At 43.1% G+C, this 15271-nt stretch overlaps 1 protein-coding gene across 1 annotated transcript in view; it reads left to right on the forward strand.

Annotated features, from left to right (window-relative positions):
- The window catches only part of WDFY3 (WD repeat and FYVE domain containing 3), a 616621-nt gene that overhangs the window by 319442 nt on the left and 281908 nt on the right, over window positions 1-15271 (forward strand). The window contains 8 exon segments of the mRNA XM_029599364.1: window positions 6389-6447; window positions 6449-6481; window positions 6484-6620; window positions 7697-7845; window positions 8771-8983; window positions 10980-11035; window positions 11038-11166; window positions 12829-13063. Of these exon segments, the coding sequence (XP_029455224.1) occupies window positions 6389-6447; window positions 6449-6481; window positions 6484-6620; window positions 7697-7845; window positions 8771-8983; window positions 10980-11035; window positions 11038-11166; window positions 12829-13063 (1011 nt within the window).

The following is a 15271-nucleotide window of genomic DNA, read 5'->3' on the forward strand; positions in this document are numbered from 1 at the left end:
AAATTCTGCCACTCTGGATGTAGGGTTCCCATTATGTCTGGCGCTTCAGGCTTGTTGAGGTTTAACTTAAGTCTGGAGAAAGTTCTTTAGTGCTTAAAAATCCTTAAAGCAACTGGAAAGGAAATACTTGCTCTGGATAATATCATTAAAATTTCATCTGCAATCATTTGAATTTTTACATTTTTAGTCCCTATGCGAATCCCTGAAATTTGCAAGTCATTCTCTAATTTATCTACTAAAGGCTCCAGAGTCAGTACAAAGAATAAGGTAACAAAGGGCAACCTTGTCTCATCCCTCAATTTATGGTAAATGGGTCTGAATAAAGTCCATTCACATATAGTTGTGCAGTGGGATTTGAATATAAAGTACATTTAGTGGCGGATTTTAAAAGGGTTACATGCGTATATTATGTGTATATTACCGTGAAAACCTGCTCCTGCGTGTGCCAAGCCCCGGGACGCGTATATGTCCCGGGGCTTGAAAAAAGGGGCGGGGCGGGGGTGGGGGCGTGGCTGGAGCCTCCAGGCACAGCGGCCATTTACTGTTGTGCCCGGGATCGTGGGCCGGCTGTCGGCAGGGGCATTAGAGTTTTTCAGTTCTTTTATAACTTGCAGTATTTCCATAACTGTAAAAAGTGTATTTATCTGTTCAAGATCAGTTAGCGATATCTGTGGCAGACATAGGCCCTTCTTAAGTTGACTCATATTGTCAGTGTCCTCTATCTTACTAGAGTAAATGTTTGCATAAAACTTGCAAATAAATGGCACAAATTCTTGAGGAACCTGTGCAAGTAGCACCTTTTTCATTTAGTAAACTGGTAATATATTTTGAACCAGACTGTGGGACTAGATTGGCTAGTAATTTATTAGATTTGTTTCCATAAAGGTAGAACTTGTGTTTTCAAGTTTGCGGAGAGTACTCTGCCTTACGATGAAGTAGGTCATTAAGCATCTGCTGAGCTTTAAAATAATGATTTTTAGCTTATGTGGAGCAAGAATCTAATCATATTCGCTTATGTCTTTTTACCTGTTTATCTAAAATCACTATGTCTGCATTTAGCTACTTTTCGCAATTATGTATCCTTTTCAACAGCCGTATTCCCTGGAAAACCAAGATTACACTGTACACAGGGCCCGCAAGTGTGGAAATGAAAGTATTCAGTTTCACAAATTCAAAAGCTGGTTGAACATTCTGCAAAAACAGCTGTGCACTAGTTTCTTCCACTGAACCAGTTCCTCCAGCTTCTTCAAAAAATTCTTAGTGTCTCATACATACTCATTTTCCCTTCATGCCACACTCTTAGTTTACTGGATACTGAAGTGTGAATCTTATATTCCAGTTGATTAATTCAGACCACATTGGCATAAATTTACTTCTCTTAGTGGATGCCAAATTAGAGAAATCTTGAAAGAAAGCGTGTCAGTACTATTCTTGGCTGTGATCGCACTGACAACTTTGGGCCTAGATGGTGTGCCCGTTCCAGCTCTAATTACCCCACCAGCTCGTCTAGTTGCAATGCTTGTCGTAGCCAGGTTTGTGAAGTTTCCAACAGCATGGCATCTCCCACACATTCTGGAAGGACCTACCAAGTGTAGATTATTTCGGTGCAATCTATTTTCAAGATTGTCAATTTTAATTTCTTTGCGCCACTGCCATCTTTTTCCAGGGCTATGATCCTTCATTTCATTGCCAAGGAGGAATCTTCATCTACAGAGATCCTGGCTTCTGTGTTATCTAATCTCCTTGCTATCTCCACGATTTTGCATTTTCAAGTCAGAGATGTTAATTTTAATAGCATCCAACTTACATTCCAAAGCAGCAGCTACTGCGGTAGTTACTGTTGAATAGTGGTGTCATCAAGGTTTTTCTCATTCATATGTTCTTGTCTGTCTGCCATTTTAATGTTTGCTGCCTTTAGTTTCTCTTTCTCTTTTTTCTGGACTCTAGTAATCATATTAACGTTGTTTTTAATTACAAATCTGTCCATAAAGCTAACCACAGCCAATTTTTTTCCTACTAACCAATCAAAAGAGGAAATATGAGTCAAATGAAAGCTATAAAAGTGGGTGGCATCTGGAGCTCCTAATAAGCACACATACTAATTCTAATTATTGCGTGATTGATGTGTCTGCTGTTTTGAATATTTTATTGATGTTTTGAGATTTTTTTTGTTTTTATTTTAATTATTGGATGCTCTATTCATCAGTTTGTTTGAAAAATGTATTCTTTTTATTAGTATTGTTTTATTATTAGGAATATGATAGATGTTTTATATTTCTTGATTTTATTGTTTGTTTTATGAGGAATGATCCTGTTGTACTGCATACAGTGTCTATCGTATTGAAGTTTCCAATTCAGTTTTTGTCTGCATGTTTTTGTTTATGCTTTATGCTTTCTTTATTCTGTACTTGTCTCCAACAGTTAACTGATATCTGTGAGTATATTTTGTTTAGTCTATAATCTGAATAAGATATTGTATCCATTTTCTAAAATTGTTGATGTAATGCTGTCAGATGTTATTTGAGGTAGTTTTGGTGAGTGGCTAAAACTGGCCAGGAATGTCTTTATTGCACATAGGGCCCTTAGGAATTTTTCTTGTAATGTTGTACAGTCAAGCTGCCAAATACAGGTAATGTCAGATCAAGGTATGCAGATTGTGATAAATTGCAGGAAGACCTTGTGAGGCTGGAAAATTGGGCATCAAAATGGCAGATGAAATTTAATGTGGATAAGTGCAAGGTGATGCATATAGGGAAAAATAACCCATGCTATAGTTACACAATTTTAGGTTCCATATTAGGTGCTACTATCCAAGAAAGAGATCTAGGCGTCATAGTGGATAACACATTGAAATCGTCGGTTCAGTGGGCTGCAGCAGTCAAAAAAGCAAACAGAATGTTGGGAATTATTAGAAAGGGAATGGTGAATAAAACGGAAAATGTCATAATGCCTCTGTATTGCTCCATGGTGAGACCGCACCTTGAATACTGTGTACAATTCTGGTTGCCGCATCTCAAAAAAGATATAATTGCGATGGAGAAGGTACAGAGAAGGGCTACCAAAATGATAGGGGAATGGAACAGCTCCCCTATGAGGAAAGACTAAAGAGGTTAGGACTTTTCAGCTTGGAGAAGAGATGGCTGAGGGGGGATGTGATAGAGGTGTTTAAAATCATGAGAGGTCTAGAACAGGTAGATGTGAATCGTTGTTTTACTCATTCGGATAATAGAAAGACTAGGGGGCACTCCATGAAGTTAGCATGGGGCACATTTAAAACTAATCGGAGAAAGTTCTTTTTCACTCAACGCACAATTAAACTCTGGAATTTGTTGCCAGAAGATGTGGTTAGTGCACTTAGTATAGCTGTGTATAAAAAAGGATTGGATAAGTTCTTGGAGGGGAAGTCCATTACCTGCTATTAATTAAGTTGACTTAGATAATAACCACTGCTATTACTAGCAACTGTAACTGACTTAGTTTTTGGGGTACTTGCCAGGTTCTTATGGCCTGGATTGGTCACTGTTGGAAACAGGATGCTGGGCTTGATGGACCCTTGGTCTGATCCAGTACGGCATGCTCTTATGTTCTTATGTGTTCTCTACTTTGTGGTTAGTTAGGAACAATTTTAAGTTTGTTGGAGATTTTTGGTTTAATTCTGCTGGTGATATGTGATCCACATCACCAGCAGTTGCTAGAAAATGAAACAATGTCTGCCTTTATTCTGTCAATGCAGGATTGGGCAGGGGGAGGAAAGAGGGATGGGGTAGGGGGGATACTGATACTACTCTGAATTGGGGGTAGAGATTGAGAAGTAGCACAAGGGGTGTGCTAGGGGTTGTTGTTTTTTTTTTTTTTATAAAATTTGATTGCAATTCCATTGGAAATTCACAGCGGATTATAATAAACAGCAACAATAAGCTCTTGTGCTATTGGGGCTGTCATGTGCCCCCTGTTCTTGTGAGGGGTGTTCAGAATTTTCACTGTTGAAAGTTGGCAACCCTAGTTTACCTTGTCAAATAATTATTTTCTGCACAGCAAGATGCAAAAATACTATTATGTGGCAAACAGGTCATATTTACTCATATCTGGTCATGTTTACTCCTATTTTGAGGTCAACAGGCAGAGTCAATAGACCCTGAAAACCAGAATTACAAGCACAGGTTGATACGATTATAACCAATAAAACAGTAGAAATAAATCAGTGCTGCATTGGTTATGACTTGTCAGTATTATCATTTTAATATGTTGATGACTTGTCATCAACATATTAAATGATAATACTAACTTAGCTATAGAAATTGAAGTTTCCTTTTTTTAAGAAGCAAACAAATCAAGAACCCCCGTCTAAACAACCCCCAGATGTAGGGCTCAAGAGCCACTAGACACATTCAGGAAGGAAGAAAATCCTATAAATACAGAGCATAGACTAATTAAGTACTCTCAGAGCATATCCCCCATAACTTGGGCAACATCTATGCACCTCCCAACAAACTGTCCGTCCTGAGAAGGGAGTAACTCTAGCCCCAGGAATAACAGCACAAATATCAAACAGTAAAAAATAAGAGAAATCACCCACACCGAAAACAAGACCATCACTCTACCTCACCCCACAAAAGACAACCAACCCCAAAACTGTAGAATAATAATTATTATTCCTTTTAATTTTATAGCTCACCGACATATATTTGCACAGAATAATTACAGCTTATACATACTGAATAAGCATTGTGAGCAGAACCAGAATTCAGGAAAAAGGAAAAATATCACAGCAGAAAAGAACCCATCTGCAAGAAAGAGTATTGAAAAACATTCTGAGAGTGCAATGAGCCGGGGAGCAAAAGAGCACTGCAGCATGATTATGGAGTCTGCAAATAAAGCCGATCTCTACAGGACAAAACATATGCATGGCTAGTTTAGATTTTTTGTAAAAAAAAATAAATAAATCATATGAAGCCAGTGGAAAACAAGAAACAATAAGAAAAAGAATTTAAACCAGGTCTGGGTTCCCTGTTGCAAAATGAGATTCACTGAAAGAACCTGTTAAAAAAAAAAAAAAGGAAATAGAAAAAAAACAAGAAAAAATGAAAAGAAGGATAATTAGAAGAAGAGCATATAATGAATCCGTTAAAATCTACTAGGAAGAGGTCTATTTCGTGTTCCAGGAGAAGGCACCAAACGCCCTGTGCGCCTTTGTATATCATAAACCTGCTATTGTTTATTGTGTATGCCCAACACCTCCAGCAGCCACGTGGCTAAGAAGCCAGCTGGATCACCGTTTTCAGAGTTTCCCGGCATTCCAATAACATGCAAATTATTACGGTGACCACGATTCTTGAGGTCGTCTGTCTCTCATTGAAATGCTTGAATTTGCTTTCCAGCAACTTGACCTTTTGCTACGCTACTGTCACGGAGTCTTCCAACTCAATCACTCGTGCCTCAACCTCCTGGATGCGATCATCCTTCCCCTTAACAGCTGACACTAGTTGTGTTGGAGTTTGGTATCCAAGCTGGACAAAATGTTTTGTAGCAAGTCCCTCTATAAATGCTTGAATGGTTTTAGCAGCGTCCAAGGAGACTGGCGCCTCGGCCCATTCTTTGTTGCCGGAAGTGTATTCTTCCTGCAAGGTAGGCTTATCTGCGGTAGGTTTCCTCCCACTTACTTAAGTTTAGCCGATTGCTCAGGCCAAAGCTGGAAGAGATATTTTTCCTGACTCTCTTTAGACATAATTAGAGACCTTTGTTTTCAGTTTTTATTTTATTTTGCCCAGGAATTTCAATGTAAAAAACAAAAAAAAAATCAGTGGAAAAATTACTTTCCATTCATTTTTCTCCTGTGTGTTTTCCACTGACTTCTTTTTGTTATAACATTGAAATTCTCAGGAAAAATAAGATAAAAACTGAAAATGAGGCCTCCTAGATATAATAATGGGGTGTAAAAAGGACTCTATATAAAAATTCTTATGTAAAAGAATCCGAAGTGTGCGGGAACTTCACCAGCACGCGTCTGCTCAACTCGAAGCATAACCGGAAGTCCCCCAGTTTTCAAAGGCTTTGATCTAGCCAGCTAAGTCCTTACATAGCCAGTTTGATCGCTTTGAATATTGATCATTTTGTTTTTAAGTTAAATGGAAAGTGGAGTTAATACTCTTAATAGTATTTTTTTTTTTTGTAAAGGAGCCTGGTGCAAAAGTCTAAATAAAGTGTACAGTCTTACAAGATAGTGACCAAAACTGATACTAATTTATAAATAAAATCTAATGCATAAAAATGTGGTAGCGGGCTGTGCCTTTGGAAGTGCATGTTCCCCTGGGATGCTGAAGGTGCGAGTGGCTAGGGTCCCTGCTTTCTTTTTTTCCTTAGGCCTCTTCTTTTCTTCTTTTATAGGCAGTATGAATCCTGTCCATGGATGGCCTGGGTTCTGACAGCGGATTTAGCGTGAATGAGGACAAACCACTATCGGATAAGCCGGAGCCTGGATGAAGTCGGGCTGAAGGCAGCACCGTACCCCTGACCCGAGTGAAGTGTCTGGTCTCCATGACCACCCCACATGACATCAGGCTTCATGGATCATCAGTCACGCCAGCGTTTGTTGAGTTTGACGCGTCTTTGGAAGGGTTTGGGTAAGGACTGGCAGGGTTTTGATTGAGTGCAGGGGTAAAATTCTATCTGCCAAGTTTCTAATCTACTCTGTTTATTTTTATTATTTTTGAAAGAGATGCTACAACCTTTTTGTTGCATGGTAGTCTGGGAAAATTGCTGCTGAGCTCCCTTTTTCAGAGGGATTGTAGAGTAAAGTGGGTGCATTTAGAAGCTGGCTGCATTACCAGAGCGTATCATTCTAGTGGAATAATCTCGGCGAGTCTTTATCCTGGTTGTTCAACCAATCCCAGCCACTCAACCAATGCCAGCCAAGTTAATGAGGAAGAGTTTCAATAGTTAAATAAGGATGAAGCACATCTTGTAGCTCAGTGCTTCCAAGGCCAAAAGGAAAAGAGGAATGTGCAGTAAAGCATCTTTTTTTTTTTTTTTTTTATTCTCAAAATGTGTTGGGACTAGGGTTATTCTGTTTAACGGAAGTTCCTCCATATGCCCAACAATGTTTCTTTACATTTCTCTCCTTACTGCCTGAGCCTCATTTTTCCGTCCATGCTGATGCTGTTGCCATCAGTTCCGGGCCTGCCATGTTGAACAGGAAAGCTGCTGACGGGATGACAGCATCCGCTTGCCGGTGAAGCGGATTTGTCAGAATAGGGCTGTGATGTCATCATCTCCCCTGACTGCATCATCAGCCAGGCGATGCCAGCAGATCACAGAAGGACAAAACACTTGCCATCTAGCTCAATGGTCAGCAGCATGACCTGAAATTTGAGCAGCGCAGCCGCGGGGTGGGGGGGACGGGAGGGTATTGAAGGAAAGATTTGCGCACAAAACCGTGGATTGACTGAAAAACTTGACAAGATGCAAAAAAAAGGAAAGGACGACCGAGGAGGGAATTGGGGGGGATTTCCATATTCCTCTCCGCTGTACAGTCATTATTTTTTTCTTTTGCAAAGAACCTGACTCCGCATTTTCTTGTGTTGCTGATTCCAGTACTGCAGCTTTGAACCAAGTTGAGGTTGATTTTTGTGCAGATGTTGCCGAAATGTTGGTAAACTCTGATTAGAATTGTCTTTCATTTAAGATTAATAGTTGGCAGATGTCTCTAATTGGTGGCCTTTCTCACCTGTCTTTCTTTCACAGTGCCTTTCTTGCCGAGTCTGGCTCCCCATAATGCACCTACGAACAATGCTGTCACAACAGGTCTTACTGATGGGGCTGTACTCAGTGGAATTGGGACTGGTAAGAGCAGAGGGCTGGCTGTATTGTGGCCCTCCCTGTTGAATGTTATCAGTTGGACTTTTTTCTGTGTGTTGATGTCCATCTTTTGTATATTCTGCTATTTTTATGTGTTCTTTGTGTGGGGAAAAAATATTAAGGGGCCACTGCATCTGCCTGTCCTCCTGTCCCTCTGTCAATCCATGTGTCCCGGTGAGCATATAAGACAGCCTCTCCGCTTGTCAGTCCGTTGTTTTGACTGACCAAAGCGAGGAGAGGCTCCCTCATGTGTGCACTGTGATAAAACCATGATTTAGCAGGGTCTGGGTTTGGAATGACGACCAACAGCGTCACAAAGAACTCTTTCGGTCTCCTCTGTACTCCCAAATTTGAGTGCACCTTGCCAAACTTGCTCATTTTTTGTGCTTTTCCCATCATCCTAGCTTTTGTAGCCATCCTGGTCTGTTCTGTTGGAGTCTCTGTAGGCCATGATACCTTTCTAAAGGGCCAATGATGACGATTTTGAGTGTGGGTGGAAGGGGGGGGGGCGAGGGCAGGGGGAAGGGGGGGAGGGGAGGTGTTCCTAACGATAAACCACAAATACGGGTGTAAATTGTACGTTGATTTCCTTCTATGTTTTGTAACTTTGTTATCATTTATTACCAATAAAAATGTTTATACCAAAAAAAAAAAGATATCATAATACATGAGCTTTTAAGATTGCCATCTTCATTTTGAAGATGAATTCTGTGTGGTCTCGAATGTTCATGCATCATGACATCTTTTTCTGTTGTTCCTTCCTAAAGATATCACAGCCTGCAAAGTCTCCAGATTTCTCTAAGACCGATATGGCTAATGGTCCTTTACTCTTTTCTTTGCGTAAATACAAACATACGTCTTTTATCCAAAGTCCTTTAACAATGCACTGAACATTTCTCATTTTCATAGGCGAAAGGTTTTTTCCCGCCGCCTTCAGGGTTAACTTACTCAACCTGGTTTTGCATCGAGCATTTCAGTAGCCCTCCCAGTACCCACCCGGTCAGGCTTCTCACCGTTGTGCGCCGAGCCAATTCCTCCGAGCAGCACTACGTCTGCCTGGCCATAGTGCTGTCCGCCAAAGATCGCTCGCTCGTCATCTCCACGAAGGAGGAGCTGCTTCAGAACTACGGTAAAGGTTCACTTTTGCCCTCTGGTGCCCCAGAGGTTTTCCAGCCCTGCTTTCACTGCCTTTCCTCCCATTCCCCTTGACCCTCTTCCCCTCTGACTACTGTGACTCTTCTCTCGTCCCTCACTTCTCCTTTCCCTGCAATTCTGAGCAACCGTTACTTGGAGCGTGTTTGTATTGGCACAGCCAGACACCTTTTCTGGCATGTGCTGGTACACACATGCTCCGGTAATAGTCTGCAAGTCCAAAGCTCATATATTGGCAAATTTTACTATGGCATTCTGCAGGAAACAGGCTGTTCTTGGACATATGAAAAGACTGAACTGCAAAGCAAGAGTGGTCATTAACCAAAGAATCAGATGAGGGTGGCTCTCATTGCTTGAAAACCGGAAGCATGTGGGAGGGTGAAATGGCCTTTTGAGTAGGAACAGCAGAGGGTGAGAGATCTTGAGCAGGGGTAAGAGTGAGGTGTGGGACCGGGGTAGCGTGGCGGTAGGGACAGTGATGGCACTGAGTGGAGGAGAAGAGACGGTGGGAATGGGATGACAGCCCCCAGGGGAAAGGAAGGAAAGTGATAACACTGAATTGGGGAGGGGGTTTCCAGGGAGAGCAGGAAAGAGAGCAAGCAGCACTGTGTGGAGAGGAGAGAGAGCGCACCATGGCCTTCTGGGTGGAGGAGAGAGAAGGCAGAGCAGCCTGGGCTGGAAACGAGGAGAGACACTGGCAGCTATGGGTGGGGTGGGGATGAGAATGAGGGCACTGAATGGGATAGAGAGACTTGGGAAACAGTGGCAACACAAAGGCAAAAACAAATTTAACTATGGCGACACCAGAGGAGGGGAAGAAGGGGGAGAGAGGAGTGACACAGGGAAGAGGAGAGGGAATATTGTGAGGAGACGTGAGTATGTGGAGATGCAGTAATGGTGGAAGGTTTGGCAGTGGAGGCATAGGTGCGGAGGAGCTCTAAAGAACGGGGTAGTATGGGGCAAGCAGTGCTGAACGGTGTATGGAGGAGTAGTGAGAGGGCAGTGGCACAGAACATCGCATGCACTGTGGTTTGTTTTGGTGTCAGAAAGCGGACATATCAGGGTCTTTTTTTTTTTTTTTTTTTTTTTAATAAGGGTTCAGAATAGGAAATGACACTATGTGCTGACTTCAGTTGCTAACCAAGGAGCTTGCCTTTTATAACCAGGATCAGCATGCAAATTATGATGTGCTAATGGCCTTTTAAAAGAGGGAAGTACTAATGCGGGTTAAATAATACATACAGCTAATTCCCTAGTGCGAGTACTCTGAGAGCTGATAGGTTCTTTCTAGAAGAGTTTGGGAGCTATTTTAGAGCAGCGCTTAAAATATCTCAGTTGGAGAACGTTGTCCCCCCTTCAGTACTGGAAATATCCAAGCCTAGTACAGACTAACACATTGGGTGGCTTCTGTGGGAAAACTTTCCATTCCTTGTTCTTGGGTTAACAACACCGTATTTCCTCACCCAAACATCCTACTTCCTGTTGTGTGTGCTAGGTCTTATCTTTAAGGTGGGGTTTTACAGAAGCAGGCTCTCTTAGACACACAATGGGGAGGAGGGGGGAGAGTTAAGGGATGGGAAAGGGTTGAGTGCAGCTCAGGAGCAGGAAGTACTGCACTGCTGCCTGGGGAGAGAGAGCTCCAGGCCTCTAAGGAGGCCATGCAAGATTTGTGGTCTGTGGTGGTTGGGGCAGGAGGGCGAGGCGTGCAGGACTGCTGCCCATTACAGAAGCCACTCTTCTTCTTCTACCAAGATGACACTGGCGGCTGCAGGCTTGGAGGAGATTTCTATCCCAGCTTATGGTTAATTAGGGGGTTGGGAAGGTTCCAAATCATCTGGGATGATGGTCCAGAGAAGGTGAGAAGAAAAAAACAGGTAAATAAGGGCGATGGGGTAAGAGAAGAGAAACCTTTCAAATGATGATATCCTTGTAGTCTGGTATCAGTTCAGCCTGAGCGTATCTTTCCTTTCTAGTGGATGACTTCGGTGAAGAGTCCTCGTTTTATGAGATTCTCCCCTGCTGCGCCCAGGGTTTCGCTGTGGTGACCTCATCGTGGAGGGGGCAGTGGCAACCACCTGGTGGTGGGTGATGAGTAAAGGCATGCTGAAGAACAGCACGGCGGGCGCTGTACATCGATGGCAGCTCGTTAACACCGTGAAGGTTAGCCCCTGCCCACTTAAACGCATTGCTCGCTGCAAGACTGAAAGCAGCTCTGTGCTCATTGCGTAGGTGGGGGTGAGGGGTTAACTGGACACTTTGCTGTAGTACATCCACATGCTGCCTGCCGACGTGAAGCGCCTGGACGGTGTTCGATGGCAGGAAAGGGTCACTGTCAGCGGGCACGGGCATTTTACTTCTCTCACTCAACTGCTGGGGACAAAATATCTTAAGGGGAAACAGAATTTTGGGAATCTCCCTAGATTATTGAGGAGAAGGCATGGGCAGAAGCCGTGGCCGCCTAGGCTTGTGGTCTGCCATGCCCAGCTCCTTTGCAGCGGTTTCTGCAGGCTTGCCCTCCCTGCCCGCACCACCGTGGAATTCTTCTCCCTTCCAGATTCTACCAGAAATGAAATCTTGGGCAAAACAAACCATGTTTCAGAATGACGCAAGTTAAGATGACTTGCTGGCGGTTTGCAGGGGGCTGTTGCTGCCCCTTTTCCACCTTGATTTTTGTCTGTTCTTCCCATTTTGGCAGCTTAGGGGGGTTTTCTGTATTATTCAACGCCTAATCGAGACCTGTCTCGGCCTCATACCGAGCATCAGGGCATTGCTGACACAAAACATTTAGATCTGACGCCAAACGACAGGACCTGGGATTGAGCATTCTCCCTCCCAAACCTTATTTTATTTTGTTTTGTTTTTGTTATTTTTATGGCGTCCAGATGAGATGATGATATCCTAAACAAATGGCGTTCTGTAAAAGAAGTTGTTTGCATCAGAGTCTGAAGGTTTAGTTTATCGGAATCTAGGTCTGGGGTTTATTTTTCTTGCTTATAATTTCAATGACGTGTACATTTCCGAGAAAAGATGTGTCTAAAATAGCTTTCAGAACTTGGGGTTGTGTCTTTTATAAAGCAAAGAAAGATTAAGTCTTAATGTTATTTCAACCTGCTAAAAAAAAACCCAAACCTGATAAAGCTCCAGACTATAAACACGTGAAATGTTTTCACATCAGAGAAAATTGTTATTGATGGAAGGGAACAGTTTTTTCTTCCGCTGACCTTCCAGAGCTGCATGTAGTCTTCGGTCATCCTTGGGAAGGGGAAGCCTCGTTCCTGGAAGGGAAGAACAGAGATGTCAATTTTGTTTTCTGACAATGTGCTTATTTAGCATCCTCCCTTACTCCCACCCCCACCCAAAGCCCCTCTATTTCCAAACAATTTAGCTCCAGTGTCTGGACATCTTTTAGGTGCATTTTGCTAGAAAGAGAGTGACTGTTGTTGAAGGTTCGTCTGTCTATCTGTCCATCCGTCCGTACGCAGGATGCAGGGCTCTTCTCCGTGGATGGATTTTGCTGAAGGCTGCTAGCAGAGTGTCTTGCCGACGTCTCGCTATTCTTACCAAATTTCAACATAACTGATCCAACGAAAGGCCCCCCTGAGGGTTCTGGAGAGTGAGGCCGGTAGTCATTTAAAATGAGCAAGGAAACTGGAGCATCAGCGAGCGGAAGGCATTAAAAGGCACCTTCCACGTTTACTCCTTGTTTATTTTAATGCAGAATGTTATTATTTGATGTACTGATCAGCTTTGACCTTCCTGTCTTTCTTATGCTCTCTCTTACGTTGTTTTTTTTTTTTGTTTTTTTTTTAATGTGTTTCGCAGCTTCACTACGTCCACAGCTCTCCAGGTGGCTCGGGCTCCGTTAACCCCCCGGTGGTGAGCACAGTTTACGCCTATGTTGGCACGCCACCGGCGCAGCGCAACCTCTCTACACTGGTGTGGCGGCTGGGGCCCACGCACTTCCTGGAGGAAGTCCTGACTGCAGCCAGCGTGGGCGGCATCTACGACCTGGGGCCGAATTATGTGGGCAGCTTCCAGGCTGTATGCGGCGTGCCATGTGAGTACCCTTGTGTCCTTTTGCTGTCTTTCCTGCCCTTCAAATGTTGGTCCTCCAGAGTCAGCAGCTGGCTGGGTCTTCAGGGAGGTCACAGTGAGTGTACGTGAGGTTTTATTTGGGTTCAACCATTCTAGGGTATTTTGGTTTCATGAAAACCTGACTGGGTAGTTGCCTTGGAGGAGGGACCAATGTTTGGCACTCTAAGCTTAGGCCTGAAATCAACAAAAGGAGAGAAAAAAAGTTTGTTAGGAATGTTTATGGCTTTTTAATAGAATGAACACTAATATACCCAATAAATCAAGTTGTGATACATTCAGAAGGTTGCTGGAGAAGACAAAATCATTCTGCTTCTCCTTTCCTTTCTTAGTTTTGTTTTGATCCTGGGGCATGATAGGTGCTTGGCATTTTGAATGCCTTTGCTGCTTGGTCCCGTCTGCTGCCGTGACTGAAAGTAAACGCTGTATGCGTTTATAGGTTTCAGGGAGGAGAATTTTCAAACTAAAGTATAGGGCCATGCTTCAAACTGAGGTCAATATTTGAAAGCGTTTGTCCAGGTAACTTGTAAGATTTTTTAATTCCCTGTCCCATCACCGGTGAAATTCTAGCTGGATAAGTCATTATTTGGCTAAAATACAGCTGGGTAAAATGAGGCAGGGTCGGGGGTGGGGTATTCTGTGGTTGTGGCTAAATGTTTATCTAACTTGCGCTGACACTCAGCACTAGCTAGGTAAAACTTAGCCTGGTAAGTCTGATTGGAAAACATCACAGGCTTAAAATAACCCTGACTCCTTTAGCCAGGTATATTCAGTGGGACTCTTACCCGGCTATGTTTCACTGAATATCCGGGTCAAGTTTTTGACTGTGTCAAGTTGATGATGTGTGTAGATGCTTTGATAAAGGGAAGGACTCAATTACTGTATCTCTTGACTCTGCTTTTGATATGGTAATCTCATGTTATTATTTAGATTGGAGAGTCAAGAAGTATCTCAAGCCAGATGTTGGCATGATGCAGGTCTTTCCTACAGGGACAGAGTCAGAGTGTTATGGTTGGATCTGCTTTCTAGGAATCATGATCTCTAGTGTAGAGCGCCACAATCCGCACTACTTTCTCCATTAATTTTTAACTTTTATGTTCAGCCATTGACCAAGCTTACTAAATTTACTGGGATGAATATGCAGATGATAGATTCTCTGTGATCAGGGCCTAGCATGGCACACTAAATTATTACAACCGAACCAATGTTTGCTTACATTAAATAACTGGTTAGTGATGAATACGTTACAACTGCATCCTTGTAAGACAGAAGTCCTTTGTCTCTAGACCATCTTTCAGTTATGATCTGTCTGAGATAACCCTGCTTAATACAGCAATACAGCATAGTCTTGAAGTAGAAATATTGGGAATCATTTTAGACAAATGCATATTTCCTGTTCATACCTCAGATCAGTCCAAACAAGTGGGTTTTGCATCCCTACCAGCAGATGGAGGCAGAGAATAAAAACTTTTCAGGCACTGCTACATAACTGAGAGTGACACCTGCAGTCCCTCAGTATTTCTCTGTCTCCAGCAGATGGTAGAGGTGCAAACCCTGCAGTCTAGAGTTAGAAAAAAAGAAAAGAAAAGTGAGATTTAAATTGGGAAGAAAGAAGATTCCTTGGAAGAGAGCTCCCCAAGGTGTTAGGTTCCTTCGTGGGCCATCCCTTGGTTAGAGCAGAGTGAGCGGGGGGTTGGTGATCACTGATCTAGCTCGGCCCTCATCTTCCAGGGGGAGTGAAAGCCAGGGGTCCTGTTTTCTCACCCCCCTCTGGGTCCTCGTCACCCTCAGCTGTCAGCTGCCAATGTCCAGAAGCAAGGAAGTATTTAGATTTATTTCTTTTTTCATTGTGTGTCTGCTTCTGGAAGTCTGTTCCTTTAAAAAAAAAAAAAAGTAAAGGAAGCAGCGAGTTAGGCTAGGCGGCTTGACTGCCGGGAGGCAGAATCGAGTGAGTCGGGGACAAGACTGGGCCGACCGCCGGGCTGAGTTGGCCACATCGGCAGCAGTTTCCTCAAGCAAAGAAGGGAGATAAAGCTTCCAAGAGCACGATTGCAAGATGGCTGAAGGAGGCGATAAGTTGAGCCTATATCTGTAAGGGTCGGTCGGTACCAGAGGGGTTGCGGGTGCATTCCACTAGGGCGCAGGCAACCTCCTGCATGGAGTGTCAACTGAT

The sequence above is a fragment of the Rhinatrema bivittatum genome, chromosome 1 (assembly GCF_901001135.1).
Source record: "Rhinatrema bivittatum chromosome 1, aRhiBiv1.1, whole genome shotgun sequence".
Lineage (NCBI taxonomy): Eukaryota > Metazoa > Chordata > Amphibia > Gymnophiona > Rhinatrematidae > Rhinatrema > Rhinatrema bivittatum.